Below are 27,198 nucleotides of genomic sequence, written 5' to 3' on the forward strand. Positions count from 1 at the left end.
TTATTTAACAAATGTAAATGCAATAATGTTTGTCGAAAATAATTTACTTAAGTTACAAGCAGACATGTTCATGGGCCCTTAAATAAATAAAACGGCAGAAAAAAACTCAAAAAGAACATTTTTTATTATGCATATTGAATGCAGTGCACTTATCCAAAACCATTATTAGCATTTTGGGAAAATAAATGTTATTTTTTTACATCTCTGTAAACACAAACGGAGACAAAAACAGTATCTCCCCCCCCAACCTCCCCTCCCCTCCTTACAAGGAGTTACTTTGGATTGTTGCTTTATGAGCGTCAGTCACTTCAAAATACAACCTGGACCACGGTCGGCTGCAGTAAATCCAACAGATTCATTACACAGCCACGAGCAGCTTCAAAAGTTCACTGGTCAAATGTTGACTGGAGGAAGTCACTAGAATCAACCCAAAAAATAAGCATGGAAATCAAACCATGATGCATTACTAAATCATACCGTCACCTTCTTAAAATGTCAAGGTTTTCAGAAGGGGAAAAAAACAAATTTCTTTTCACCCAAAATGTTTAGAACAATATGACTATGCTGTCAATGATTTAGGCCAATTTATGGATTAACTGGCTTACTCCAGAATTTGTTTGCCCTTAGTCACAAGACAATGTGACACAGGCCATTATACTGGGGCAGGAATATCAGATCTTTTCATTAAGGACATAATCGATTTTACCAGAGGTGGCCAGTGTCGTGAAGAACTGATTTGAGAGGGGTCTGACTGCAGACTAGGGGCGTTTCGTCTTCCTCATAATTATCCAATGGGGCAAACGCAGTCCCCACAACAACATTTACGATTCTGTGCCTATCGGTACATAACTCGGACGGCGCTTAGTCGACTATCGGCCGGTCGTCGCGGGCACTCGCGCCTGGAGGCGCTCGGGCGCGACTCCTCGGCGCGCCTCCGTCATGGTCCAAGGAATACGAAATGCCCCAATAGGATACGCCCCTAGAGTCTGCAGTCTGCAGATAGACTCTCTTGACTGATTTAGGCGAAAATATATATTTTTCCTCAAAAGATTGAGGTCCATTTTAAGGTGACGATACTGAAAAAAAACAATCAATTTAAAAGGAGCTCTATTTAGCTCGCATAACCATTTTACAATAAGAGTTTTCCATGAAATGTACACGTGTTGCTCTATTTTTGGGGTGGGTTGGTAGGGCATTTCTATTGCTTCACTACAGGGTAGATTGACAAGAAACAAAAGGGCAGAGAGAGAGGGGGAGACATGCAAAACTAGACGACACTGGGAGTCAAACTTGAACCCGGGTCCCCGAAACACAAAAGGGAGAACATCGCTGTTGTCAGGCAGAAACTTATCTCCATATCTTCCTAATTGATCATATACTACAGCGTCGGGTCTGCTACTTCATCCATTTTTGAATTTGAATCCTGAAATTAACCGTTTTGGACTGAGGTTTGTTTCCACCCGACAAACGACATGGTCAGTGCACTAACAAGCTGAACCACCAGGCACATTTTAGTTTAACTTAACTACAGCTCCTACAGTAATCAATGAATGCAGATGCTATTCCCATATGATGTGGTGCCTTTTAAGACTGGAGGTTCCTAAACCATATAATGTGGTGCTCTCTAAGACACGGGTTCCTAAACCATATGATGTGGTGCTCTCTAAGACACGGGTTCCTAAACCATATGATGTGGTGCTCTCTAAGACACGGGTTCCTAAACCATATGATGTGGTGCTCTGTAAGACAGGGGTCCTAAACCATATAATGTGGTGCCCTAAGACTGGAGGTTCCTAAACCTTTCCATGCCGAATACCCCTAAATAGCCATAGCCTCAGGCTGCAGGCCCCTAATGTGAAATGGCTTAAAATTAGACAACAAAATGGCAGATCTACCAGCTCACAATGCGTCGTGATGCAACGTGTTGTGAGCCATTTCTGCTACTAAAAAAAATAATTGTGCCCAAAATAGGGTTGCCAGGTTGAACGTGATTAAACTGGTACCACTATATTAATTGAAATAAAATAAATCAATTGACACTCCTGAGTGGCCCCCACTTTGAAAGCCCTGTGTCCTAAAATACAAAACCAAATTGTTAACCAAATTGCATTTTGAAATCCTACTTATTCGGATGTTTTTCTTTTGACTTATTAGATACATCAGGCTGTTAGTCTAAAACACATGCTATTATATTACGTATTACATTTGCATTCGATTTATAGCATTTATTTATGCATAAGGGCATGAGTTCCCACTAGTCTCCATCAGGGGGCAGAATAGGAAAGCCACATCCACTTTCAAACCTGTGACACACTAGAGCTACAGTAGATAACCGTTAGCTGTTGTCTTGCCAGACAAAAGAGGGGGGGGGGGGTGCTGTCACTGTGTGGATGGCTATGACAAAGACCTATATTGGACTAAACTGTTTTTCTTTGTTATAAAGCTTGGCCATGGCAAGGCATGCAGCCTAGCCTACCTAGCACCACTGACCTCCACCTAGCTCTGGTCCATAGCGTTACTGTATGTGACAACGCTATGTGACTCTTCAAGCTTCGAGATTCATATCGCCGATAGCGCGCTGTCTCTCGACTTAAGCAAAATATAAATAATACACTTTTGCTGCTCACCAAAACAAAGACGGTTTTAATGTGTTGAAGGCCTACTCTCCTCGGTGGAAAGACTCTCACCCCCCCCACCTTCCGTGTAAAATACACTTTTTGAACAGAAAAGAGACTATTCCACCCGACAGAATTTGTTTTAGTTACTCCAGTGCGCCACCTTTTTTTTCCAATAGAACAAATTTATTTTCTCTCCACAGGCACACTGGAATGCAATTTAGTTTCATTTCCAACTTAAATCTATACATTTGTAAATAGAAAATAAATAAATCACACATTGGGGTCCCCCAAGAACAGAACAATGGGGTGCTAGGGCTAAGGGGGTGAAGAGCAGCGGTAGGGGGCGCTATGCCATATCTGGCTCTGTCTAAGCCACCTACAAGATCTGTAGGTGGCGAGGAGAGTAGGCTTTCAACACATTAAAACAGTCTTTGTTTTGGTGAGTAGCAAAAGCGTATTCTTTATTTCGACTGAAGTCGAGAGACAAAAAAATGCCCCCGACGAGTCACATAGCGTAAGTAAGAACTCCTAACGCTATATGGACCAGAGCTAACCTCCAACCTACAACATGGCATGAACAAGTTACAGAATCATCAACGGCTCGGGGGATTGTGAGTAAATATGGGGTGGGATCTACATTATCTTATATATAGAGGGCCTGATTCAGAAAACACAATGCTCCCTTTCTAAATTAGATTTCAACTTCAGCAGTAGACATGTGATTGAGAGAGATTAGCGCCACTGGCTGCAGTCGAAGCAGTGCAATCATCGGGAGAATGCGTGTTTTGGGCGGCTGTGACGTTGTGCCGAGCCGACTATATCCAGCCCGTCAGCGGGTACAGCTGTGCTTAGGCATGCGGGCACGGCACGGCACAGGTGGGCACGGCACGGAATTCTTCAGTGGGCTCCTTCCCCGTCGTCATCGGACACGTCGTCGTGGGGGATGGAGCGCGTGTGGCTGGCTCGGATGCTGCTGATGTTGGTGAAAGAGAGGAGGTTGGCGATGCCGGTGAGCGTCACACCGGTACCGTCCAGGTTCACCTGCGCCAGATACATGTGCTTCAGAAATTTTAGACCTGTAGGAAAAAAAAGATATGAACGATTCATGAATCAGCACTTTGATTTTTCCCAGTTATAAGTCCCTCCTGACTAGCCCAGGGTGTTAAATTAATTAGCCAACAATCAGATACCCACTTGACCTCATCTGTGGCTAATAAATTCACTCTACCAGTCGCCTCGTAAGGTAGCCAGGCAGTCGCATGGAATAAAAAAAGATGACAATGAAAATGTAATGATGTTTAAGGTATTATCATTCTGAAAATACTGTATACTATACTATAAAATACTATATAAAATACTACTAGTATTTTTTTGGGGTGAACTACTCCTTTAAAATAACTAATAGCCAGAAATATCCGATCTACAAGCTCACAACAAGTCACAGTGCTATTTCCGGTGCATGACATGCTTTCGTAGAAGACGTGCTGGCTCGTATGGAATCCAAATGACTGAGATCTTTTATCTATGCAGCTGTCATTTGGAGGACCTATTCTCAGTGCTTAATTTATAAATGATTAGGTGCCGCCATGCCAGAGTTCATGAACCCGTTAAGTCTTGCCACCCCCCCACGCATGCCCGATAAAATGGCTGCATTAGCACGTTGATCTCACCGTGATCTGTGATGCGTGTCCTGCTCAGGTTGAGCTTCAGCAGCTGAGGACAGTGGATCAGACCCCTCCTCACTACGTTGTCTCCCACCTGCGTGCTGGCCAAGCCCAACACCTGGGAAGCAGTGGATTAAAAAAAGCACAATTTAATTGTGACAAATGCACATTATATTTATCTGCTTGATCTATGGGTGTTATTATATACGAGTGATATGTAACATGTTGGAAACTATGAGCAACATGGACAGTTCCAATTCACGCGAGGGTAATGGGTCTGGGTGCTCTGGGTGATTGAAACATTGGTGCCACACTCTACTTTACAAATAGAGGGTGCGGCACAGGGGGGGAGGGGAATCGAGCAAACAACCTGTGCATCAGAAGCGACAGGAGTAAGAGAGAGGAGATCTCCTAGGCGCCAGCATTAATGTGTTTAAGTTATAAAAAGTTTAAACTCGGGAGTAAGCTCCAGCCAAGAATTAAGAACGGACAAGCCCTGCGGACAACGGACAGAGTCGTTGCGACGGCGTGGGGAATCGAGTGCTGGGTGTATGGATGAAACGCCGTGGAGATAAACCCAAGTGAGATAAACCCAAGCTTTCTGTTCTGTTGGATTACAATTTACGGGGTACCCCAAACTTAAGTTATTATTTGGATCGTCGGGACCGCGGCGTCAAGAAGCCGTTTCGGCCAAAAATAGCCGATCTACAAGCTCACAACGCGTTGCGTTGCAACGTGTTCTGAGCTTGTAGATTGGCTATTTTTTGCCGAATCGATTTCTGTAGAGTGAAATAAGAGCGTACCAAATTTGCTCTTCAGAGGTCAGTTTGATCAATTATAGAGGGTTTAAGTGGTTCTGAATTTGCAGCTCAACAAAAGCTAATTCATCCTAGTGCAGGGGTCTTCAACAGGGGGTCCGGGACCCCTAGGGGGTCCTCAGAGTTACTACAGGGGGTCCGCCAAATCTTTGTGTGATATGATCTTCTTTTTTTTTACCTTAACCACTTGAACCCTAGCATCCCTTTTCTGAGGAGAACGTTTAGCCAAAAACAGCAGATCGTTGTGAGCTTGTAGATCTGCTATTTTTGGCAAAGAGGTATAGGTGCAGAGGGATTAAAAGAGCAGACCAAGTAGACAAAAAAAGTTTAATCTGAAACACAATTTTATACAGAGGGGGTCCCTGCTTCATTTCTCTCTCAGCTAGGGGGGCCTTGGCCTGAAAACGTTGAAGACCCCTGTCCTAGTGTATGACGGAGGACAATTTCACAATAAACTAAAATCTCCACGATACGATCATAGCGAGCGTTTTATTTTTATCACGATAAATGATGAACGAAATGATGGTCTCGTCCCTAACCTGGAGGTGTGGCAGACGGGTGATGAGCGCGGCCACGCCCCGGCTGGTGACAGCGGTGCGGTCCAGACAGAGGTCCTGCAGCTCCTGAAGGCTGCACAGTGCAGGGAGCCCGGTGTCTGTCACCTGGGTGTTACTGAGGGAGAGACGCACCAGCCTGCAACAGGACCACATTGGAAACAAGTGTTTCATTACGCTTTAATGTGTTATCCTGGGTTTAAGTTATATTGTGATTTTACTCAAAATCAAATCAAACAAGAGGACACCACAGCACTACAGTCACTGTACTTCTATAATAGAATGACAAAATATTGAATATTGTTGCTGTACATGATCATCCAACAGCGTCACACAAAAGCAGATATACAAGTTCGCAGCGCAAAGCGACCCATTTTGAGCTTGAAGATCTGCTACTTTTGCTATTTTTGAATTTGAATCGTGAAAAGTTTAAAAATTTAAAAAATATATATTTTAGGCTTTTAGCCGACACTCTTGCCCATAGTGGCTTTACAAGTACTTCAGTTTAATTACTACATCATTGAAGTTACAACAAGCGCAACTGACAGACAGACAGTAATAATCATTATCTTAACTATAATAAATATTAATCCTGTAATTAAGGATTTCTACCTGGTCATGGATGAGAGCAGGCTGACTCCTTGGTCTGTGACTTGCGTGTAGTCGGTCAGGTCCAGCTCTGTAAGCTGACTCAGTCTGCAGAGGAAGGACAGCCCAGTGTCTGTCACAGAGTGGCGCCCAGGGAGGGTCAGGTGGGTCAGCCTGAGACCTGGGGAGGCACACCAAGGAGCCATTTAAGTAGTAGTAGTAGTAGTAGTACACACACTTAAAAGTCCCTGTCCACATGTCCCTTGATGTGGTTTAAATCCTCAGAATAATTATCTCAATAAATTAAAAAGTTCAATAAATTATTATTTTCCTCCGTCCTCATTTAGTATTCCATATCCTACATGGACACCAAAACGTGGAAGAGCCAATCAGCGTCTGCGGCTGCGCTCAGGGCCCTGTGTTGACAAATGTTGATTGGCTCTTCCACTACTGAAAGTTCTCCGAAAATTATTTTTGGAAAAAAGAAAGAAAAGAAACTACAGAAATAAATCATAGCAAACGTGTCAACAGGTTATTAAAATTCACATCTCTATGTTTAGCACTCAAAATCTTCACTCAGACTTATAGAATAGATCGGCTGTTATCCTCCAGCATACTGCTGACTTATATGATGAAGTCACCATCCTTCTACACACCTGAGATGATCTGCAGGGCGTGGTTTCCGTCTGCTACAGGGATCCCTGCCAGGCTGAGGGCAGACAGGGTGGGGTGGTCAGCTAGTTGCTCCAGGGAGCCCTCGGTCACTCCTGTGCCGTCCAGGTTCAGAGTCTGTAGGCTGGTCAGCTCCGCCAAGGCCGACACGTCACTGACCTGAGGGAAGAGCGGCCACAGGGCAGCAACATTACAACGCAACTCTTAAAATGGCTGACAATTTGCACGAGTGACATGATGATCATAGATGAGAACAGATCGTTTACAATGAGTCCACAAGTACGGCCTTGTTTTGACACCTAACGGAGCACTAGAGAATATGGTACAGAAGAATTCTATCATTAGCCAAGTGGTACAATCTGAAAATGTTTTGTGCCCGGAACCCCCAGAAGAGAGGATTTGTCTTGAAACAAATTCCAAAAATATTCGAAAATAGCAGATGTACAAGCATGGCACGACGTTAAATAAATACAAAATTATTCAAAAATGTTCAAGATTTTTAAAAATGCTATTTTTGAATACCCAAAGTATGAAACATGGATAAAGTGGTTAAAATGATTGTGATTATAACTGTATTATAACTTTTTCTGAGAACCACTGGTCTACAGCAAAGATCATGTCTCATTATCCTATAATAGACCACCGAAGTCTGACGTAATTTACACATCCTTGGCTTGTCTACCTGGTTCGCGGTTTTCCACCCCCATTCTGAATCCCATAGACGTCTTTAATATCGCGTCAAATAAGAACTGTGTTCCAAAAATAAACAAGTGACCCCGGCGGTTTGACTCTTATGGATATGAAGCATCAACTGACGGTGAGAAAACGATAATGTTACTTCCGCCAAATTAGTTACATTTTCACCAGTATCAAATATTGTATCAAATATAAGTGCCTGACTATCATAAACGATACAGAACCTCCTCCCTGACAATATCGCCGAGACAGTTTGTTTATTTTTGGACCACAATTCTTATATGAGACGATTCTAAGATGACCCAATGTTATTCTCCATAGAGACATTTACGAACCTGGGGATGACCGAGTGACGTCAGGACTTCGGTGGTCTATGGTACACTCTGCTGTCTTGTTGTTAGTTAATGTACCGTACATGTTGGGACAGAAGGACACAGTACCTTGGTCTGCTTGATGCTGAGTAGTCGTAGCTGTGGCGTACAGCGGGACAGGGCGGTCAAGGTGGCCTCCGTCACGCCCGTCTGGTTGAGGCTGAGCTGGGTGAGGCAGGAGGGAGCAGACTGGAGGTACATCACCATCCCCGTGTCACTGACCTTGGTGTGGTCCAGAGACAGGTAGCACAAGCTCTTCAGCCCTGGGAAAGGGAAAAAAAGGGTGAAGGCCTGTATTTCCTTATGTTTCGGTCTAGAATACAACAAAATAACCCATCTGGAGACGGCTGAAGACGGTCTATTGACCGAACGTTGCCTAAATAAAGTTGTCCTTATTGTGCAAGTGTAGACGTTGTGTGGGTCATTTTATTGTATTCTAGACATTTTATCCCAGCCTACGCACCAGTCTCCTAAGACCTTGATTTCTTCTTACGTTTCAGTCTGAAACCATGTTTCACACAGAACAGCTTATGTTGGGGTTGTGGTGTTCTTGCACGTAGCACTTGGGGAGAGAGGGGAGGAGGGGGGGAGGTTCTTACATAATGGATACAATTTATTCATGAGCCCCTTATTATGCAGACTTTCTGGGCCTCATAGCGCAAGACTGTGTGAATGGATAACGGAGTAAAAAAGGACATTTTACCTGTGATGTGCTGAAGACAGAGGTCAGTCAGTTTGCAGCAGGAGGCCAGGTTGAGATACTGGAGTTTGACCAGACTTGACAAGACTGACAGGCCAGAGTCTGGATGATATATAAGAACAAAGAGATGATTATACCATATTATATAAATATCATTTTTGTTCAATAGAATATATGACATTGGAGATTTTTTTTGTTGTTGTGAAAAATCATGAAAATTTGTGCAAATCTTTGAATATATGTAATATATGTTAACTCCGATCTGTGCTTCACGGGGGGTCCCTGGAACAACATATTTTGAGATGGGGGTCTGTGGCCAAATACATATCATTTTGGGGGTCCTTGACATGGAAAAGTTGGAGCACCACTGATATAGCAACATACTGTTAGGATTTAGAATACATTTTTAGATACTATGTATTTGGGTAGTCGTACTCGTAGCTGTGGAACCCCATCTCAACATCTTTCGTTCCAGGGACCCCCATGAAGCAAAGATTTGAGTTACAAATGTTCGCTTTAAAAATATATATATATTTGCACACATTTTTCATGAGTTTTCGAAAAAATAGCAGATCTACAAGCTCATAGCGCAAGTGCCTCGCTATGAGCTTGTAGATCTGCTATTTTTGAATAGCCAAAGAAATCTTAAAATGACACAGATGCGTTCCCGGATTGAATAGACTTAATGTGTAAATGTATATACAGCACATACCAGTGATGAGTGGCGAGTTGACCAGGCTCAGGTGCTTCAGAGCAGTGAAGGCCCGGAGCTGCCGCAGCAGCTCGTTGGTGGAGTACGGGTAGCAGTTGAGGATGAACTTCTGCAGCGGGCAGCCGAAGAACAGCTCCAGGGTGCGCGGACGCAGCAGCCTCTCGCCGGACATGTGGTTGAGCAGGATGTCGGCCAGCTCTGGCGTCAGACACGACAGACTGCTGATGTACTGCATGCTGGGAGCTGTGTGTGTGACAGTGGAGAGGAATGCTCATGATGAGTGGTTGAAGTGGAACACGATTTCGTACACTTTGTCCCCCTCGATGATTTGTTCATTCTTGTTGTTGGACCTCAAAATTATACAGGGGTGGAGCCTGGTGTCACAGCATCAAATAGTTTTTTTTTCTTTTTCTGCCTTTATTTGATAGAATACAGTAGACTGACAGGAAATGGGGAGAGAGAGAGATGGGGAGTGAAACCCAAGAGGGAAATAGCAAGAGTCGCATTCTCCGGATACTTCCCGTTTCTGCGTGACGTAGGTGGACGCCTTTTTAGGAGACGGGAAGCAAGTTGGAGACTATTGATTCCAATGGATGAGTGAACCTGAACATAGCTTTTCTTAGAGACACAAATGAGGGGAAAATCAACTTTGTTATCGACTTTTCTCTATCCCAGCAACACACTCTCGCGAGATTTGGGAAGATATCTGAAGAGTCCATCTGCAGTCTGACGGACGAGACATAGAGGGCTCTGTCCCTTATTTTTAACTGCTATTTTTAAATGCTCTGTCCCCATAAGATGTTCTAAAAACTGATTAACTGAGATTGTATACGTGAATATAGTACGTGAAATCATTATGGACATATTAAACATTTCATGGTTTCATGGTTTAGGAGACCATTTGTAGGATTTGCGTACTACTTCGCCTCTAGTGGCTCCAATGGAGATTGTGTATCTTTCTATATTAACAATCTTTGGTGAAACGTAGCAAAGGTTGTCGGGAACGGAATTCGAACCTGTGACACGCTGAACAGTGCTGTATCAAAACATGCTGTTTTGATACTTTAGACATACGTACTTGTCTCTCACCCGTCTCCCCATTTTTCAGGAATATTTGTTATCGAAGAGCATTAAGTCTAACCTCGATTTCCATAAATAAGAAATAAATGTCATAATTTGTTTTTGTGTTTTGTGGGTGTGGTCTGGTCTCTGACCTGTCATGAGTTGGACAGTGGCCCGGGTGGAGAGGACACACAGGGAGGGGATGGCGGGCGTTCTGAAGGGTCTCTTGGGGGGTGACGGGTGTCCCTGGGTGTTCTGAGGGTCGTCCTGGTGTTCTGCTGCTCTCTGGAGACGCTCCACCGCCGCCAGGCCCGCAGCCGCCCGACCGCCGGAGTTATCCCGCTCTGCAGGGTGGTCCTCCACCGGTGGTGCCTCCCCCCTGACACACAGAGAAGAGGAGGTGTAGGGTGATCTTATAGTTAGATTGACCATTTAGTGTCCAAAAGTTAACATTATTTTACACTTTGGCTATTCAAAAATTGTGAAAATGTGTGCAAATCTTTGAATATATATTCTTTTAAAGCGAACATTTGTAACTCAAATCTTTGCTTCTGGGGGGTCCCTGGAACGAAATATTTTGAGATGGGGGTCGGCCGCCAAATACATATAATTTTGGGGGTCCTTGACATGAAAAGGTTTGAGCACCACTGATAGAAACATAGGTTTTTCAGAAAACTGTTAGGATTTAGAAGACATTTTAAGAATCGGACTCAGGCCTTAATGGGTTAAGTCCTTTTTTGTGTGTTTTTGTGTTGTTGCTTGTAACTAACTTCAAAACAGTACATTATGGAAAAGAATCCTACAAATATATCTTTTTTTCTCCCCAGTTTAGTCGTTTTTTGCTAATTGATTCCTCCCCATACAAATGTTGTGAGTGTTGTCACTGCTGTTGTATCCTACTGACTCACCTGCCAGTGAGGAGCCCGCTCCGGGAGGACGTAGAGCCTTCGTCCTACTCCTCCCGCCCAACACTCCCTGCTGACAGGTGCCGCTCCCAGTCCGTAGGACTACATGCAGTGATATTACCCTTCCCACCCAGCTTCCCTCCCCCGAACACGGGCCAATTGTGTTCGCGTAGATGCTCGACAAAGCCGGATGCAACACGGCGGATTCGAACCCACAACCTCCGGACTTTAGCACTGTGCCACCCGAGTGCTTGATAAGGATAATTCCTTTTAACAGGTCGTTCATGAAAGGCCTTGCGGTCTTGATAACATTAATGCTATAAAGATCGTTTACAGAATTATTCTGCAGAGTCAGAGTATAGCATTACTCTGTTGTTATATTTCTGTCAGCCGTAAATCCCGTAAAAAAAACGCCTCGTCACCTACCGGAGGCGGTTTCCTTGCTCTGGCCAGTGGTGTCTAGGCTCAAATCCTCCTCGAACCCTGTTATCCGGGAAGAAGGGAAGCCTCGGCATTCCTGCAACAATTACCATATTAGTGAGCTATGACAAAATGCCTGTATGTTAAAACATAAAAGACTCATTGTCAAAACTTTCAACCCACAACGTTTGTAGTCTCCAAGCATATCGTCGCTGTCGGACAGAAACCAGAAATCTCCATATTCTAATGTTTCGTGTTTTTTCGTGAATTAACCCCCTACTTGATCATACTACAGCGTCACACAAAAGCATCAAAAGTAGCAGATCCACAAGCTCGAAAGCTATACGACCGACTCTACGCCGGGATTCTAAACTCCCTCGGGTCATCTGTGACGCCCGCCGTGTTTGAAGTCGGTCGGACGGTTCTCGAGATACGTGAACTACAGCTGTACATACGTACGTACGTACATACATACATACATACATACATACAGAGATGTTGTGCATTTATTGTAAGATAATAAGAAATGGTTTTGGACATATGAGGTGCCCACTACGACAGTGACAATATGTAGGACAGACATAGTAATCCCAGTGTGAAGCCAGTTACTCACAGTATGTTGACCATATGACACACATTACTGGTACATTAACCCACTTAGACCGGGAATGCATCTCTGTCATTTTAGATGTCTTTGGCTATTAAAAAAATAGCAGACAGCACGGCACTATGAGCTTGTAGATCTGCTATTTTTGAAAAATCGTGAAAATCTGTCAAAATATTTGAATATATCTTTTTTAAAGCGAACATTTGTAAAATATGCTGTTCCAGGGACCCTCAGAAGCAAAGATTTGAGTTACAAATGTTCGCTTGAAAAATATATATATATTCAAAGATTTGCGCGAATGTTCAAGATTTTTCAAAAATAGCAGATCTACAAGCTCATAGCGCGGCACTACTATGAGCTTGTAGATCTGCTATTTTTGAATAGCCCAAAGCAATCTAAAATGACACAGTTGCGTTCCCGGATTGAATGGGTTAAAGGTTAGTGTTCTTTGTTTAGATGGTGGGAGTCAAGGGAGTCAATCGCTTTCTGTACAGCAGCCGTCTGCTTAATATATAAGCCCATCATGGTTACTTATTAAGTACATTAGCATAGTATATATATAAGCATAGTGGGTAAGAGGTAATGAGAAGGCCACCAGTTCACCTCCTAGTGGCTTCGGTCTGTTTCCCTGGGCAAGGCTTTTTTTTAAAATTTGGTTTAACCCATTAAGGCCTGAGGTTCCGATAGTACAAAATGTCTTCTAAATCAGGAAAGTTTTCTGAAAAACTTATGCTACTACTATATCAGTGGTTCTCAAACTTTTTCATGTCAAGGACCACCCAAATTATATGAATTTTGGAGTGAATTTTTCCGACCCCCATCTGAAAATATTTTGTTCGAGGGACCCCTCAGAAGAAAAGATTTGAGGTATAAATGTTTGCTTTAAAAATATGTAAATTGAAAGATTTGCAGAAATGTTCACGATTTTTCAAAAATAGCAGATCTACAAGATAATCTTACTTTTCACGTTTTGTGAAAAGTAAGACAAAACATTAAAATATGGAGATAAGAGGTTTCTGTCCCGACAGCAAACGATTCCTTAAGTTACTCTCAAAGCAGTGAGTTACAGGTCAGGGTTTTCAGTTTCTCTCACCACCAGTGAGAACAGAAAGTTCTGCCAGGATACAAAAAGACAAAAAAAGAAAAAAACCTGACTCAGAGTCTCAGAGACACATGGAACCAAGAGTTGGAAGAGACAGAGAGAGAGAGAAGTGGAGTGAAGCGAGAAAAAGGAGAAGGGGAGGGAGCAAGATACAACTAGGCCTATCACAAATATTACATCATTTCTGCTCTTTTAAAAAGATTTTGGAAAGTATATATATATATATATATATAAAATTATCAAATATGTCAGTAATTTTGTAAATGATGTAAGTTATTTGTCATAACTGCCCTGAGCAATTTGTTCCAATTTTCAATGGGAAAAAAAATCGTTAATCCCAATTATTATTCGTATGACAATTAATCAATTGTCATACAAAGTAAAAAAATTTAATCGTGACAGCCCTAAGGAGTGGAGGGACAACTCCAATCACAAAGCACAGAGAGGCGGTACCGTACCTTCGAGCATGTGAGGCGGCTCGCCCTCTGCCTCCAGCCCCTCCTCCTCCTCGGGATCCGCGACATCCTCATCCTCCTCCTCGTCATCCTCGCTGGCCGCCTCCCCTGCGTCTGCGGGAGCCAGCTTGTGACCCCGCCCTGCGTAGCGGCAACAGCATGAGGAATGTGTTTTAGCAGACGGTCCCAGCCAACCACTTAGCTCTCTCTATCTGGAGATCTCAGCCTCTCACATTGCTGCTGAGTGATTGATTACAGTCAAACAGCCTCCTAGTAGCACAGCTAATATACTTACTTTAGTCATGTTTATTTAGAATATGTTAATAAAAACAGGGGGGGGGGATTTGCACGTTCGTTGAAATCACATAGAAAAACACTTAAACTGAATATCAAAAAGGAAAAAAGAAACAAGAAAAAAAACCTAATGTAAACATTTTCTAAAAGGAGTGAGAGAAGGAATGGACGGATGTGACGTCACCCCAAAAAGATTAACTTCCGTCCACTCCTATATTATGAGAAAACATCTAGCTCGAATTCCGTCTTTTTTGGGTGAAAACGAGCCATATTCAACTGCCGATTACAACAGAATGGACGATTGTGGTAAAATGTTTTTGTTACGGTGGATAGACAAGACCCACCGCCCCTCCCCCCAGACAGCTTTTGTTTACATCCGCGTCCACACCGTGGCTTCCGTGGCGCTCTGTGGATCGTCAAAATAAGGTAAAAAAACGCTGGCAGTTTTGGATTAATTAATTAATTAATAAATACCTGAAAGTGATTGTGTTAATGGGTAAAAACAAAAAAGCTGAATTCTGATAATGTTCCTGTAAATCTCTTACCCCAGAAGTGAGAGCGTCCAGCCACAGACAGCGGGGGAACCACACCGGGGATCCCTGCGTAGCCCACCGCCTCTTCCCACAGCTGCTGGGGTAGGGGCGGGGGCTGACCGCGCACGTCCACCCCGGCCTCATCCTGAACAACAGGGACCTGTGGCTGTGGTGGCTGCGGTGGCGGAGTTGGAGGAACGGCACACGGCGTCTGGTCCTCCTGGGGCTCAGCTGGGAGTTGTTGTTGTGTTACTGCCGGGCTGGGTGGTGGTGGTGGTGGGTGGGGTTGGTCCTGGGGTGTCTCTGGAGGGGTGGTCTGGATGCAGAGGGCGGCGCTGGGCGTGAGGCCCAGGGAGCGCAGGGAGCAGGCCAGCTCCGCCTCGCCGAAGCGCTTGCGCGGGTAGCCCTGCAGCAGGGAGAAGGAGTGCAGGGACGGGTGGCGCCCGGCGATGTGCTCCACCACGTTGCGCAGGGGGGCGTCGGCCGGGAAGCGCTCGCGCATGGACTCTCCGGAGGGCAGACGGATCTGCAGGAACGCATCGGTGTCATTTTTTGATTTTAGCTAAAAAGCATTATTTTATACTTTGGGCTATTCAAAAATAGCAGATCTACAATCTCATAGCGCGGCACCGAGTGCCGCGCTATGAGATTGTAGATCTGCTATTTTGGAAAAATCTAGAAAATGTGTGCAAATCTTTGAATAATATATTTTTAAAGCGAACATTTGTAACTCAAATCGTTACTTCTGGCGGTCCCTGGAACAACATATTTTGAGATGGGGGTCCGCGGCCAAATACATATCATTTTGAGATGTCAAGATCCTTGACATGAAAAAGTTTGAGAACCACTGACAGCAACATAGGTTTTTTTCAAAAAACTGTTAGGATTTAGAAGACATTTGTAGAATCGGTCTCAGGTCTTAAAAGATGTGAATCACTGGTTTCTTTCAAAACTGGCCTGAAAAAAACATCTACCAGGAGACCACAAGGGGAGGTAAATGTAAATTCCCATAGAAAGGAGGTGTCATTCACTGCCGCCGTTTTTTCCTTTTTCTCCTTTGTACATCCTTTGTACATAATAGTGTTTTGTATTTGTTGATGACATGTATTATTGTGTTATTTTTTTAATGCTATGTTGATTAATTGAATACATAGGACCAGAATGGAAAGTCCCCAGGACGTTTTTTTTGTGTAATCCTACCACGTGCTGTTTACATTTCTGACTGATGAAGTATTCAATAAATCAATCAAAATCCAAACCATCTGTTCCTACGAAGAATTTGTCCACACACACACAACAACAGCACAATTATATCTCACTATCTCAATAGCCTCACCATGAGTATACAGTTGTTATCCACGTTTGTCTGAACCTTCCCCCCTAGCCTCTGGCCTTGGTCACTGGAAGGAGACGTCTCAGACTCAGCAGCTGCACTGGTCTGGGTCTTCCTCTGCAAGCTCTTACGGTCCTCAGCAATCCGCTTCAGCACCAACTCACGCTCCTGTGGTAGACCAGAAAATACACGGAAAGATAAGTTATCCAATGTTTGAATGGAGAGAAGCCCCCACTCTACAAACCTTCAAAACCGCTCTCAAAAGCCACCTCTTCAATACGTCTTTCCCAGCTAACTGCACACCCCCCTGTCTCACTGTTTGTATTGATTTTATTCCTAAAGGTCATTACACACCAGCGATTATGCGAATATACGCAAAATTCGGAGCTTTAGTATTAGCCTTTTTTTGTGTCGTTTCCCCAATAAAGTACATTTTCTTTAGTTGCTTTCTCTTCCCCCCCATATAAAGCGTGTTTGGGTATTTGGGGGCGAAATATTTTTTTTGTAATATTATTATTTGAGCCTTTTTAACACTTCACCTGCCAGAGTTATTTCAGATTTTTTGCTGTTGTCTGCCAGAAAATTTTCATTGAAATTTAAAAAGTACTCAGGAGCCGAGATACATAATTTTTAAGTTTTAAGTTACCAAGGAAGTGGATGGGAGTCTTTTCCTTCGAAAAATCATATCTCCTTTGTCTTTGGGTCAAATAGAAAAAAGAAAAAAAAAGAAAAACATTTTTTTCAATATTTTTCAATATTTTTCAATAGAACGCGTTTATGCGTGATTGGCGGCCAAGTGCGCTATTTAATAGATCGCATTTATGCGTGATTGGCAGGAATTGAGTTAACTGTACTTCAGACCTGTTTCTTCTGTCTCCTCTCTGCCTTGGCCTCCTGGGCCACACGGTGTCTCTGCTGCTCCTGGAAGTCACTCTTGTCCTGTTTGATCCTGGACTCTACAGGCGGTGGCTCTGTGGACGTGGTGGACGGCTGCTGTGGCAAGTTCAGGGCCAGAGACGGGCAGGCTGTGGAAGAATGCAGAATCCAATGACATTTTGTCAACACTGACATATTGACGATAAGCTTTAGAAATATTCATTTCTTAACGGCGAGGTTACATGGAGCAAGTGAGAGGAACATTGATATGTGGTCTAACGTTGCAGATAAGATTAAAGACTTCGTTTAAGTGTTGTACACAGTGTTATGACTTTGCACAGGTATAGGCATGGTGTTTGGCCCTTACATTTTGAGACATTGTTGGTCCGGGGAGGGGTGGGTGGGATTATTTTTTTTATTATTATTATTCTTGTTTTAAGTTGTTGTATCTTGTTTTTGTTGAAAAATGTATTCATTTGAACATAATTGTATTGTCGATATGATAATAAAACCAATTGATAACAAAAACAAAAAAAAGAAATATTAATTTCTTCATGTCAAGCACCCAAATTGATATGTATATGGGCGGCGGAACCCCATCTGAAATGGGTTTGTGCCAGGAACCCTCCGGAAGAGAAGATTTATGTAAAGACTGGACCCCACTTTGAGATCCAATGTCATAAAACATCCATTACAAATAATTAAATCTACAATCCGGGACTACCTACATTGTTGCAATTACCTCTCTCCCCCCGCCGGGAGAGGACATGATATGAAACCTACGGATTGTAGCTTTAAGACCATGTTGCGATAATACTATTGTAATTATATACGTAATTATATTTAAATGGTTCTTAGAAGATGTTACACAGGAAATAGACATCAACTTCCACATGGCCTACAATTTGGCTTATCAGTAGCTACAATAAAGACAAACTCAGCCCAAAGCAAAGACTAAATTGCTCCATAACCTATCCAAACAATGGTATAATAGCTCAGTTATCCCATTAAAACCGGGAAACATCTGTGTCATTTTAGATTTTTGCGTTAGCTCTTAAAAAATAGCAGATGTACAAGCTCACAGAAGTGACGCGCTGTGAGCTTGTACATCTGCTATTTTTGTTTTGTTTTTTCTTTTTGAAAAATCTTGAAAGTGTGAGAACTACTGCATTTTGTAGAATGGGCCTCAGGTCTTGATGGGTTATACCTCGATTATCAGAAGACCCTGCATGTGACTCTTTGGGAGGGTTGAACGCAGCGAACGCCGTCTCGCTGGGCTGAGCGGGCTGCTTCATCAATCTGTGCCGCACATTCTGGTCCTGCAAGAGCCTGTGTGAATGGATAGATGAATGGGTGAAAAATGTAGTGAACAGATAACTGCCTTCTCTGAGCAAAGGATTTAGATAAATAAGACTAACTAACTCACCATTCTGCTGCAGCTGGGACAGAGAAATGGCCCGCCTGAACAGCGGCCTGGATCTGCTGCTCGGTGAAGCCCATCTCCGTCAGGGTGCGGAACAACTCTCCAATCGTCTGCAACAACAACACAATACCACATCATCCAGGTCAGTGGTTCATAAACGTTTTTATTTCAAGGACCCCCACCCAAATTTCATATATTTGGCCACGGAAGGACCCCCATAACTCTGAGAGTGTACACAAACTGGAACCAAATTGACCTGCAAGGGTCCATGTAGCCCTAGGGTTGGGTTCTGGAACCGGGGGAACCAGATCCAACATTGACGGAACAGGAATCGGTTCCATCACATTTTGAAACCGTTTCCAGAAGTTTTATCTACACTGTCAGAGCTGGTTATGGGACTTGAGAGTTTGACTCAAGGGGGACAACACCCGTCACAAGTTGATGATGTCATTTGTCCATGTGTGATTCAGCGGCGAGCCCTATGGAATGTTATTAGTATTAAGTTGTCCAAATAAAAACAATGTAATACTTCCTACGGTTGATATGACCATCAGAACAATATTTTAAATATGTTTTATTAGCACATGCATCCTATATTACATTTGGGAGTGGCGCGCATGCGTGGCTGTTCCTTCGCCGGCCGGCCGTGTGTCTGTGTCTGCCTGCCTGTCGTTCAGCACAGAGTTAACAGGCTGTCGTTCATACGGGTCCTACCGAGCCGAGTGCAGCCGACCAGAGCCGAGCGAAAACGAAGCGGCGGCCATTGAAATGGGTTCGTCTCTCAGTTTGCTTTCGGTTTGCGTCTCGAAAAACAAACACTGCTGTTGCTCTCGCTTTTGGTTTACGTGTCGAAGCGTCTACAGCCTACTATGCGAGAGCCTCGCGCCAGCGACTCGGCGGAAGGGCCGCGTAGCAACCCGCACCTCTAGTTCCATACATTCCATAGGGTTGTCCCCCTTCAGTGAAAGATGAACAATTTCTAAAATATTTAAGGTGTTTTTAATTTTAAATGTTAGTAATAGAGGGCAATTACAATGTATTAAGGCATATTTGGCTTAATAGCCTAATTTTTAAGGAATCGGAAATCGTTAAAATCCTAAAGGATCCCAACCCTATGTAGGCCTAGAATGGCTGTGATATTACATACATGTCATGTATTCCAAATACATATTAAATGTATGTAATAATATATCACAGCCATTAGGGCTAGGGTCCATGTACAATCTCAGAGTCACAGACCTGTAAGGGCCCATTCATTGCTCCTAAACCAGGGATGTCAAACATACGGCCCGCGGGCCGGATCAGGCCCGCTAACTAGTTTAATCCGGCCCACGAGATGATTTTGCAAAGCATAACATTTTTTTTTTTAAAGTGCCAAAAATGTTTTAATTGTTTTTTGGCCAAGTCTACACCTGCAACCACACGTAACTTCCACTTTCCTCTTCTTCTTCCTCGTCTTTGTATTGGTATTGTTTGTGTTGGAGCGCCTCAGTGCGGCTGCAGAGTTCATGTGCAACCTCTTCCAGAGAGAGATAGAGACACTAGAAACTCTGCTGGAGACACAAAACAAACTGTGTAGACTTGGCCCTTTGAAATAAAATGTATTTTGGCACTAAAAGATATATAAAATATATACATATATATATATATATTAACGTCTATCGATTAATTAATCGGTAAGGCCTAACGGTAGGTAAACGGTTAATAAAATGTCTCCATTTGGCCATCCCTATTTGTGAAGTTTACATTTTCAGAATGTGCTTGTACTAACTAAGACTAAGTAAAATAAACAAAGAAAACTATCTGAAGTTGTTGTTATTGTTATTATTAGTTATTATGCCATGATTTTACCGGTCCGGTACCGGTCCGGTACCGGTCCAGTAGCGGTCCGGCCCTCTGGCCCTCCTCCATGTGGCCCCTGAGCTAAAATGAGTTTGCCATCCCTGTCCTAAACTATCAACAATTCAGCCCACACATTGAGAAGCACTGATCCAGGTCATTTAACAATCTGCTTCCTGTAGACAAAGCAGGTAAGTGTTTTCCAATTGTGCCATTTATATTTGGATCAGTCAGTGAGTCAGCTGACTTTCACTGCAAGACAGTTAATCAATAAAAGGACGAGTTACAGAGGCGGCTACTGTAGGCAAGGAGGAACAATGGGGCGCTTGTTTGTAGTCACATTTTTTTGGGCTGAAATGTAGATGAAAAAGTCAAGTGTATGATCTTGTAAGAGACCATTTATAAAGAAGCTGGTAAAAAAAATAAAGTCCACATTTCTTTGAATACTTTATTAAGTATTCAAAGACATACTTAACCCATTAAGACCTGGAACGCATCTGTGTCACTTAAAATTTCTTTGGCTATTCAAAAATAGCAGATCTACAAGCTCATAGCGCAGCACCGAGTGCCGCGCTATGAGCTTGTAGATCTGCTATTTTTGAAAAATCCTGATTTTTTTTGGGGGGGGGATTCAAAAAACATTTTTAAAAACAGGCCATTTTTTTTTATCTCAAAATGCAAATCATCATAGATATGAACTATTAAACTCATTATACACATGGTTTGTGATGATGACCCCTTTCTGCCTGCCAGAGGACAAACTGCTGGTGTATCTCAGTTCCTTTATGACTGAAATGCTCTCCATTTCAAAACATTTATTACACTGTTGTTGCCTTAAAATATTATTAGTATGAAAATCAGCAGCGACTCCTTTGTCTTTCATTGTCAATAACAGCAGATGGTTAGCTGTGTGTGTGTGTGTGTGTGTGTGTGTGTGTGTGTGTGTGTGTGTGTGTGTGTGTGTGTGTGTGTGTGTGTGTGTGTGTGTGTGTCATTAAAACTAGAACTAAAACTATGTCAATAACAGCAGATGTTATTGCAGCCAGAGAGCTGTGTGTGTTGTGTTGTTAGCAATAAAACTAGCCCAAGTTAACAAATACGAAATACCTCCATGGGAAACCATGGAAAAACACTTTAATTATTCTGTGAAAGTTATACGGCATCTAAAATAGTCTAAGCTAGCCTTAGATCAAGACTATCATGGATGTATCTTTTATCAATTTTGACATTTTTATATCTACGAATGTCTTAGCGTCCATCCGCCAGTTTGTCCTGGAATGTCACCAGTAAAGCCCGTATTTCTCGTACAATGTACAAATGCAAAATATAAGGTGCTTACCCCAAATGTTAACTCGGTGTCCGGAGTATTTCTTCAATGTATTAATCCATATTTTTCAATAAAAAAGTGTTTTAATCCCCTCTGTGGCCGAACGCCATTTCCCCTCTTCGTTTACTTCCTGTTTACATTAAGTGTAATTCCGGCTTTCACCGGATGCGCCCCGTCACTACCACCCATTGTGAACTTCCGATAGAATCGGCCACAGACGGGATTAAAACACTTCTTTATTGAAAAATATGGACTAATACATTAAACAAACACGCCGGACACCTAGTTAACATTTGGGGCAAGCGGGTAAACACCTTATATTTTGCATTTGTACATGTTTGGAGAGATACTGGCTTTTCTGGTGAAATTCCAGGGCAAACTGGGGGGTCGTAGATATGACTCGTAGATACGAAAGTAAAAGTCAAGACTCGAAATAAAAAATACACCTACGATAGTCTTGATCTAAGGCTACTAAAATAGCCTAAGCTGTTTCTCACTTAGCTTAGCGTCGGCTAACCAATTATGTCCAAGTAATGTCTACATACTGGACTTAGTCCAGTATGTAGACAGTGTTAGCATGACAACATAAAGTTGGCTAACTTAGCTAACAGTTAGCTAGTGGTGTGTGGAGGACAACAACAAACAGTAGCTACAGTGTAAGCTATCAGTATCGGTTTGTAGATCGTTTTACCGGAGAGGCAGCAGAATCCATGTCTCGAGCTGTGTTATGGTGTTTACTGTTTATATCTCAGCTCTTCTCTTCTCTATCCTCTTCTCTTCTTGTGTTTATTATTATTGTTGTTGTTCAATGTACGCCTGCTGTGTTGTTAGCACTAGCAGACTGACTGACTGACCTCCCCCTCTGTAGACTTGTTGAAGTGATTGGCCTATCCGTCCAAGACGGTCATCTCGTCATGCCAGTCATGGATTAACTTTAACCTGGTGTTTGCTTTGTCTCCCTTTTTGACCCGTACATCTACATAAAAGTTCAGATTTCAAATATAAAGTGCTGACCTTGTGGCCACGGATGTTAAAATTATGTACGGGTTTTTAGAAGTACCTGTATTTTCCGTATCGTTCGATACAAAGTATTTTAATCCGACTGGTGACTATTTCTTTCATAGAGTTATAATGTATCAGAGTGCAATACACCTCCCAACCGATAGACTCGCGTAGTTGAAAGCGGTTGGTGAAAGTACAAAAACATGGCCACCAATCGGATTAAAATGTTTTTTATTGAACAATACGGAAGATAAGGCTATTTTTGAGGACCCGAACATAATTTTAACATTTGTGGCCATGAGGTCAGCACTTTATATTTGAAATATGAGCGTTTATGTAGATGTGCGGGTCAAACAAGGAGAAAGTGCAAACACTATGTTGAAGATCATCCATGACTGTCATATAATATATGACAGTCATGAATCAGGGCTAGTGATTGGTCTATCCTATCCTGTGCCGTCATCTTATCCAGTACCACCTTAGTAAGCATATAACTACCGGTCGGTGGACTTCAAAGTAAGAGTAAGCTACATTGACTTATAATAATTACAGTTTTTATATTATAATGAAAAAGCAGTAGCACCATGAGTGGTGGAAGAAGCACTGAAAGAATTGCAAAGCGAAGCGTTGTGATCTTGTAGATCGGCTATTTTCAAGTAGCCAAAGTATGGTATAGTATAGAGCTGAAGTGGTTCATGTATGTTCTGTAATAATATTCAAAATCTTCAAAGTAACTAAAGTTGTCAATAATTGTTTGTAAAAGTACAGTATTTGTCTCTGAGATGTAGTGGAGAAGTAAAAGCATTGAAAATTGAACACATTATTGAGTATGTGTACTTTGTTACTTTACACCACTGAATAGCACTACTGTAGATGTACTGTAGAACTCTTAATGTGGTAATGTACACAATAACAATAATGAAAACAATACAGATTATTTTATTAGCTAACCCTCAAGCTCTAGAAAACTGGCTGACCTTGGTTTGAGCAACATTCAAGGTCATATTTTTGTCTTGTGTAGCTACCAGTAGAACATAAGAGTAAAGGTTACTTTAGTTTGGCTCTTCTGACATTGTAGCAACATGGTGGCAAGGGGCAATTGCTTTTACCCCTTGTTACAATTCAGAAATGCTTTTTTTGGGGGGCAAGACTACTTTTTGAGGCATTAAAGTAGAACATGTTTATCTCCAGTATTGTTCTCATAAAATGTCTATGAATTCAAATCTATTTAGTTTTGATGACCATTCTGATTGATTGATTGATTGATTGATTGATTGAATACTTTATTAGCAGTCTGCAAAAAAAAAGCACAGGAAAGTGCAGTTCAATACAAGGTCTGCTAAAGAGGATTTTAAACCCAAGAAAGCCTATGACTTGTTTCCATTGGGGTCTTTTGTACTCAATTCGTTGAGAAATGTATTGAGTACAAAGGACCTATTGTCCCAATATTTGATATCTTGAGGTCAGCAGGGTGGCTATGATGGTCTGTGGTCCGGGGACCCCATGGCCCTATATCAGCTATTTTCAAAACATCTTGACATTCTTGGAAAAAGTCTGAATATATTTTACATTTTTAACACCACTAATCTTGTATGGGGGTCCTTGGCAAAAAAATATTTTCAGATAGGGGTCTCTTGCCAAATACACATACATTTAGGGGTCCTTGACATGAAAAGGTTTGAGAACCACTGCTCTACGCTCTCGTGAGAAGCTTCAAGTACATCAGTGTGCACATCACCAACAAGGGCCTGACCTGGACAATGCAAACTGTGGTAAAGAAGGCTGGACTTTTGGTTTGATTGATTGAATACTTTAATAGTAAACAAAAAATGAAACAGCACGGGGGTACAGTAAAACACTTAAGTTGGGCTAAAAGGATAACACCAAAACAAAAGTCCTGGGGAGTGGGGACTTGTTTCCATTATGGCATATCAACAGCATATAGAATAATATAGACCACACCTGTATCTCCTCAGCTGAGGAAATTCAAGGTCTCAGGCTGCGTTCACACGGGCAGATACAAAGATACACAGCCTACTTGTCGCTCTGTTTTGTGTCTGTGTTGCTCATCATGGTCGTTGTAGCTTTGTATCTTTGTATCTTTGTATCTTTTGTAGCAGCTACAAACGTCGGATGTTGCTTTGTATCTTCATGTCGCTGGCTTCCGTTGAAAATGAATGGTAGCAAGTAGCATGTATCTTTGTATCTGGCCCGTGTGAACGCAGCATCAGAGAAGGTTCTGAAATCCTTTTACTCTGAGCATCCTGACAGGGGCTATATATCACTGTCTGGTATGGCAGTGGTTCTCAACCTGTGGGTCAAAATCATTTGTATGCTTTAATGTGGAATTAAACATACATTTTACTCTTTCTACTATACCATCAAAATGGATCTAATGTTTCAACTTAGTACTCCTAAGCGTTTTTGACTTAAGCATTACCAACATGTATTGAATTAACTAGAAAAAAAGTACCCTTCCTCAGGCGTTTGGCCCCTTCCTACCTTTAAGGCCCCCATAAGCCCCCCTACACTGTGTAGACGAAGACTTCTTGGTCTAGCACAGTAAGGACGGGTGACCGTACCTTTGCTGAGTTGGCACCGAAGTTGTGGAACAAACTCCCTTTGAAGATCAAAGCTGCCCCCACCCTTTAGGGACTTCTAAAAACATGCTTAGTGTGACCGAGGGCCTGTTGTCCTAGTCTGGTCTTCTTTGTCTTGTCCTTTGTTTTTTCTCTTGTCTCTTTCTTTTCTCCTTCTGTGGACTGCGCCCCGGGCCAGTGTAATAACTGGAAGAGGGGCGCACTACAAATCCTGAACCTATGACCCTAACCCTAACCACATACCATCCTCTGCCTACCTAAGCCCCCCATAACCCCCTCTGCACCCCTAAGCCTAACCGCATACTGTACCATCCTCTGCCTATACCTGTAAGCCCCACCAGAGCATATCTGGGGGGATATAAGCAATATCTATACGCGAGGTAGAGGATGCTGGGACAAATAATGCTCTTCATATGGCCAGATCTTTTTTTGTGCCCCATTTTAATGCTCAGAAAGCTAATGCTCCCTTTATGCCACAAATATATGAATGTCTGACAGCTTCTGAGCCTGGATTTAAGTCCATTCATTCATAGACTTGGAGCTCAGGCTACAGTAGTGTTTGCCAGCAGTGCCATCTAGTGTTCTATTATTTTTTCTCAATTTAACATTAATCTAACCCCCCCATGTAGAAACGCCTAATGGGAGGGGGAAATAAATACATTAATAAACAAACAAACAAACAAACAAACAAACAAACAAACAAACAAACACATAAATACATAATAATAATAACAAAAAGATTGTTAAAACCCATTCTCACAAGAGTGAATGTGGAAATGCTCTGAAAACACATTTGAAGGTTTTTGTTTTGTTTTTGTTTACTATAATAATTTGCAGTAAGGCACTTAGTTGTTGCCTGTGTTTATTCCACAGTAAACAAAAAAGAAAAGAAAAAGAAAAAAAAAGAAAAAAAATTGGAAAGTGTGTGGAAATGAATGATTCGTGTTTTGCCCGAATCTTCGTTTTGTTTTACACAGGAAATAGTTATAATACTTACACACGCTCCCTCCATTCTTTAATGACAAACCCTGAATTTACAGTTATATTATACCACGTGTTTACAGTCAATGTCTTTAGTGTTTATGTTTAGGAGGATTATGGTCCTTATGGACATGCTTTAGAGAAACAAACAACATGTCATGGACTTGAACATTTTTCACAGGAATGAGGAGGAGGAGGTAGACCCTCTCCATCAGAAATATGAATCATCATCATCATCATCATCATCATCATCACGAGCGACGCAGGCGCAACAACTGTAGGAAGCAGCCTTCAGCTGACATACAGCAGCGCGAGCGGTAGAGCGAGCAGCCCTCAGAGCGAGAGAGAGAGCAGCGGTGTGGCAGAGCGAGCAGACCAGAGAGCACAGAGAGAGAGAGAGCAGTCATTCAGGGAGAAGACAGAGAAGCAGCAGGTCACTGCGTGAGGCTCCGGGTAAGTGTCTATATAAATGAATGCTATTAACTTTCCCCTGTGTTTTGCGTTTTAAAAGAGTATTTAGCGTGCCAGAAAGGGCGTTTTGTTTCACTCACACTCCCGTTATTTTCCAACCACGTTTTGTAGTCTTATTATTTATTACTGCCTGGTTTACCCCCCCCCCCCCTCAATAAGCAGCGGCACTCGAGTTGTCATTGCTTTACAGTTACATTATGGCATGATGATGCATGGAATTTTAGCTCTGGTCCATAGCGTTAGAATGAGTTCTCCTTATAACGCTGTTACTTTTTGAGCAGTTTTCCTGAACAGCCTCCGGTAGCGCAGCCTCTCGTCTTTTGGTAAAAAATTAAAAGAAATACACTTTTTGGCCAGAAAAGGCAATATTTCACGGGAAGGAATGTTTTTTTAAATACTCCACTACGCCCCCTACAGATCTTCTCAATTGAAAAGTCCCATTGACCAGACCTGTAGGGGGCGCAGTGGAGCAAAAAAACATTTTCCCATCCGGTGAAATATTTTCCTCTTCTGTCCAAAAAGTGTATTTTAGACGTGAGGTGGGGGGGCTCCGAGTGTACCCACTAAGGAAAGTA

At 42.5% G+C, this 27,198-nt stretch overlaps 2 protein-coding genes across 7 annotated transcripts in view; one reads left to right on the top strand and one right to left on the bottom strand.

Moving 5' to 3' along the window:
* Positions 1-106: 106 nt before the first annotated feature.
* On the bottom strand, positions 107-22,407 carry LOC311039008 (uncharacterized protein). Of its 3 annotated transcripts, none has more exons than XR_014600121.1 (18): positions 22,261-22,407; positions 18,407-18,513; positions 18,188-18,309; positions 16,966-17,129; positions 16,108-16,272; positions 14,784-15,297; positions 13,948-14,085; positions 11,787-11,877; positions 10,608-10,834; positions 9,394-9,636; positions 8,685-8,783; positions 8,051-8,244; positions 6,899-7,073; positions 6,267-6,423; positions 5,640-5,793; positions 4,289-4,400; positions 1,700-3,694; positions 107-1,581 (listed from the first exon to the last, which is right to left on the bottom strand). XR_014600121.1 is itself a non-coding variant. In XM_084048644.1 (17 exons), exons 1-17 carry the CDS (start codon positions 22,279-22,281, stop codon positions 3,516-3,518), a joined length of 2,862 nt encoding a protein of 953 aa, XP_083904770.1. In that variant the 5' UTR covers positions 22,282-22,407; the 3' UTR covers positions 107-3,515. The 3 variants fall into 3 exon arrangements, 1 of the variants encoding a protein (XP_083904770.1); XR_014600122.1 differs by having other exon boundaries at positions 1,661-3,694; XM_084048644.1 differs by having other exon boundaries at positions 107-3,694.
* A 4,067-nt stretch (positions 22,408-26,474) lies between these two features.
* slc4a2b (solute carrier family 4 member 2b) overlaps positions 26,475-27,198 on the top strand; it is a 93,148-nt gene continuing 92,424 nt past the window's right edge. For all 4 annotated transcript variants that reach the window (XM_084049047.1, XM_084049048.1, XM_084049049.1 and 1 more), the window contains exon 1: positions 26,475-26,605. The gene's annotated coding sequence lies outside the window, so the exon portion shown is untranslated. The remainder of the gene's footprint in view (positions 26,606-27,198) is intronic.

Source organism: Gymnoscopelus microlampas, assembly GCF_963454915.1.
Source record: "Gymnoscopelus microlampas genome assembly, chromosome: 22".
Lineage (NCBI taxonomy): Eukaryota > Metazoa > Chordata > Actinopteri > Myctophiformes > Myctophidae > Gymnoscopelus > Gymnoscopelus microlampas.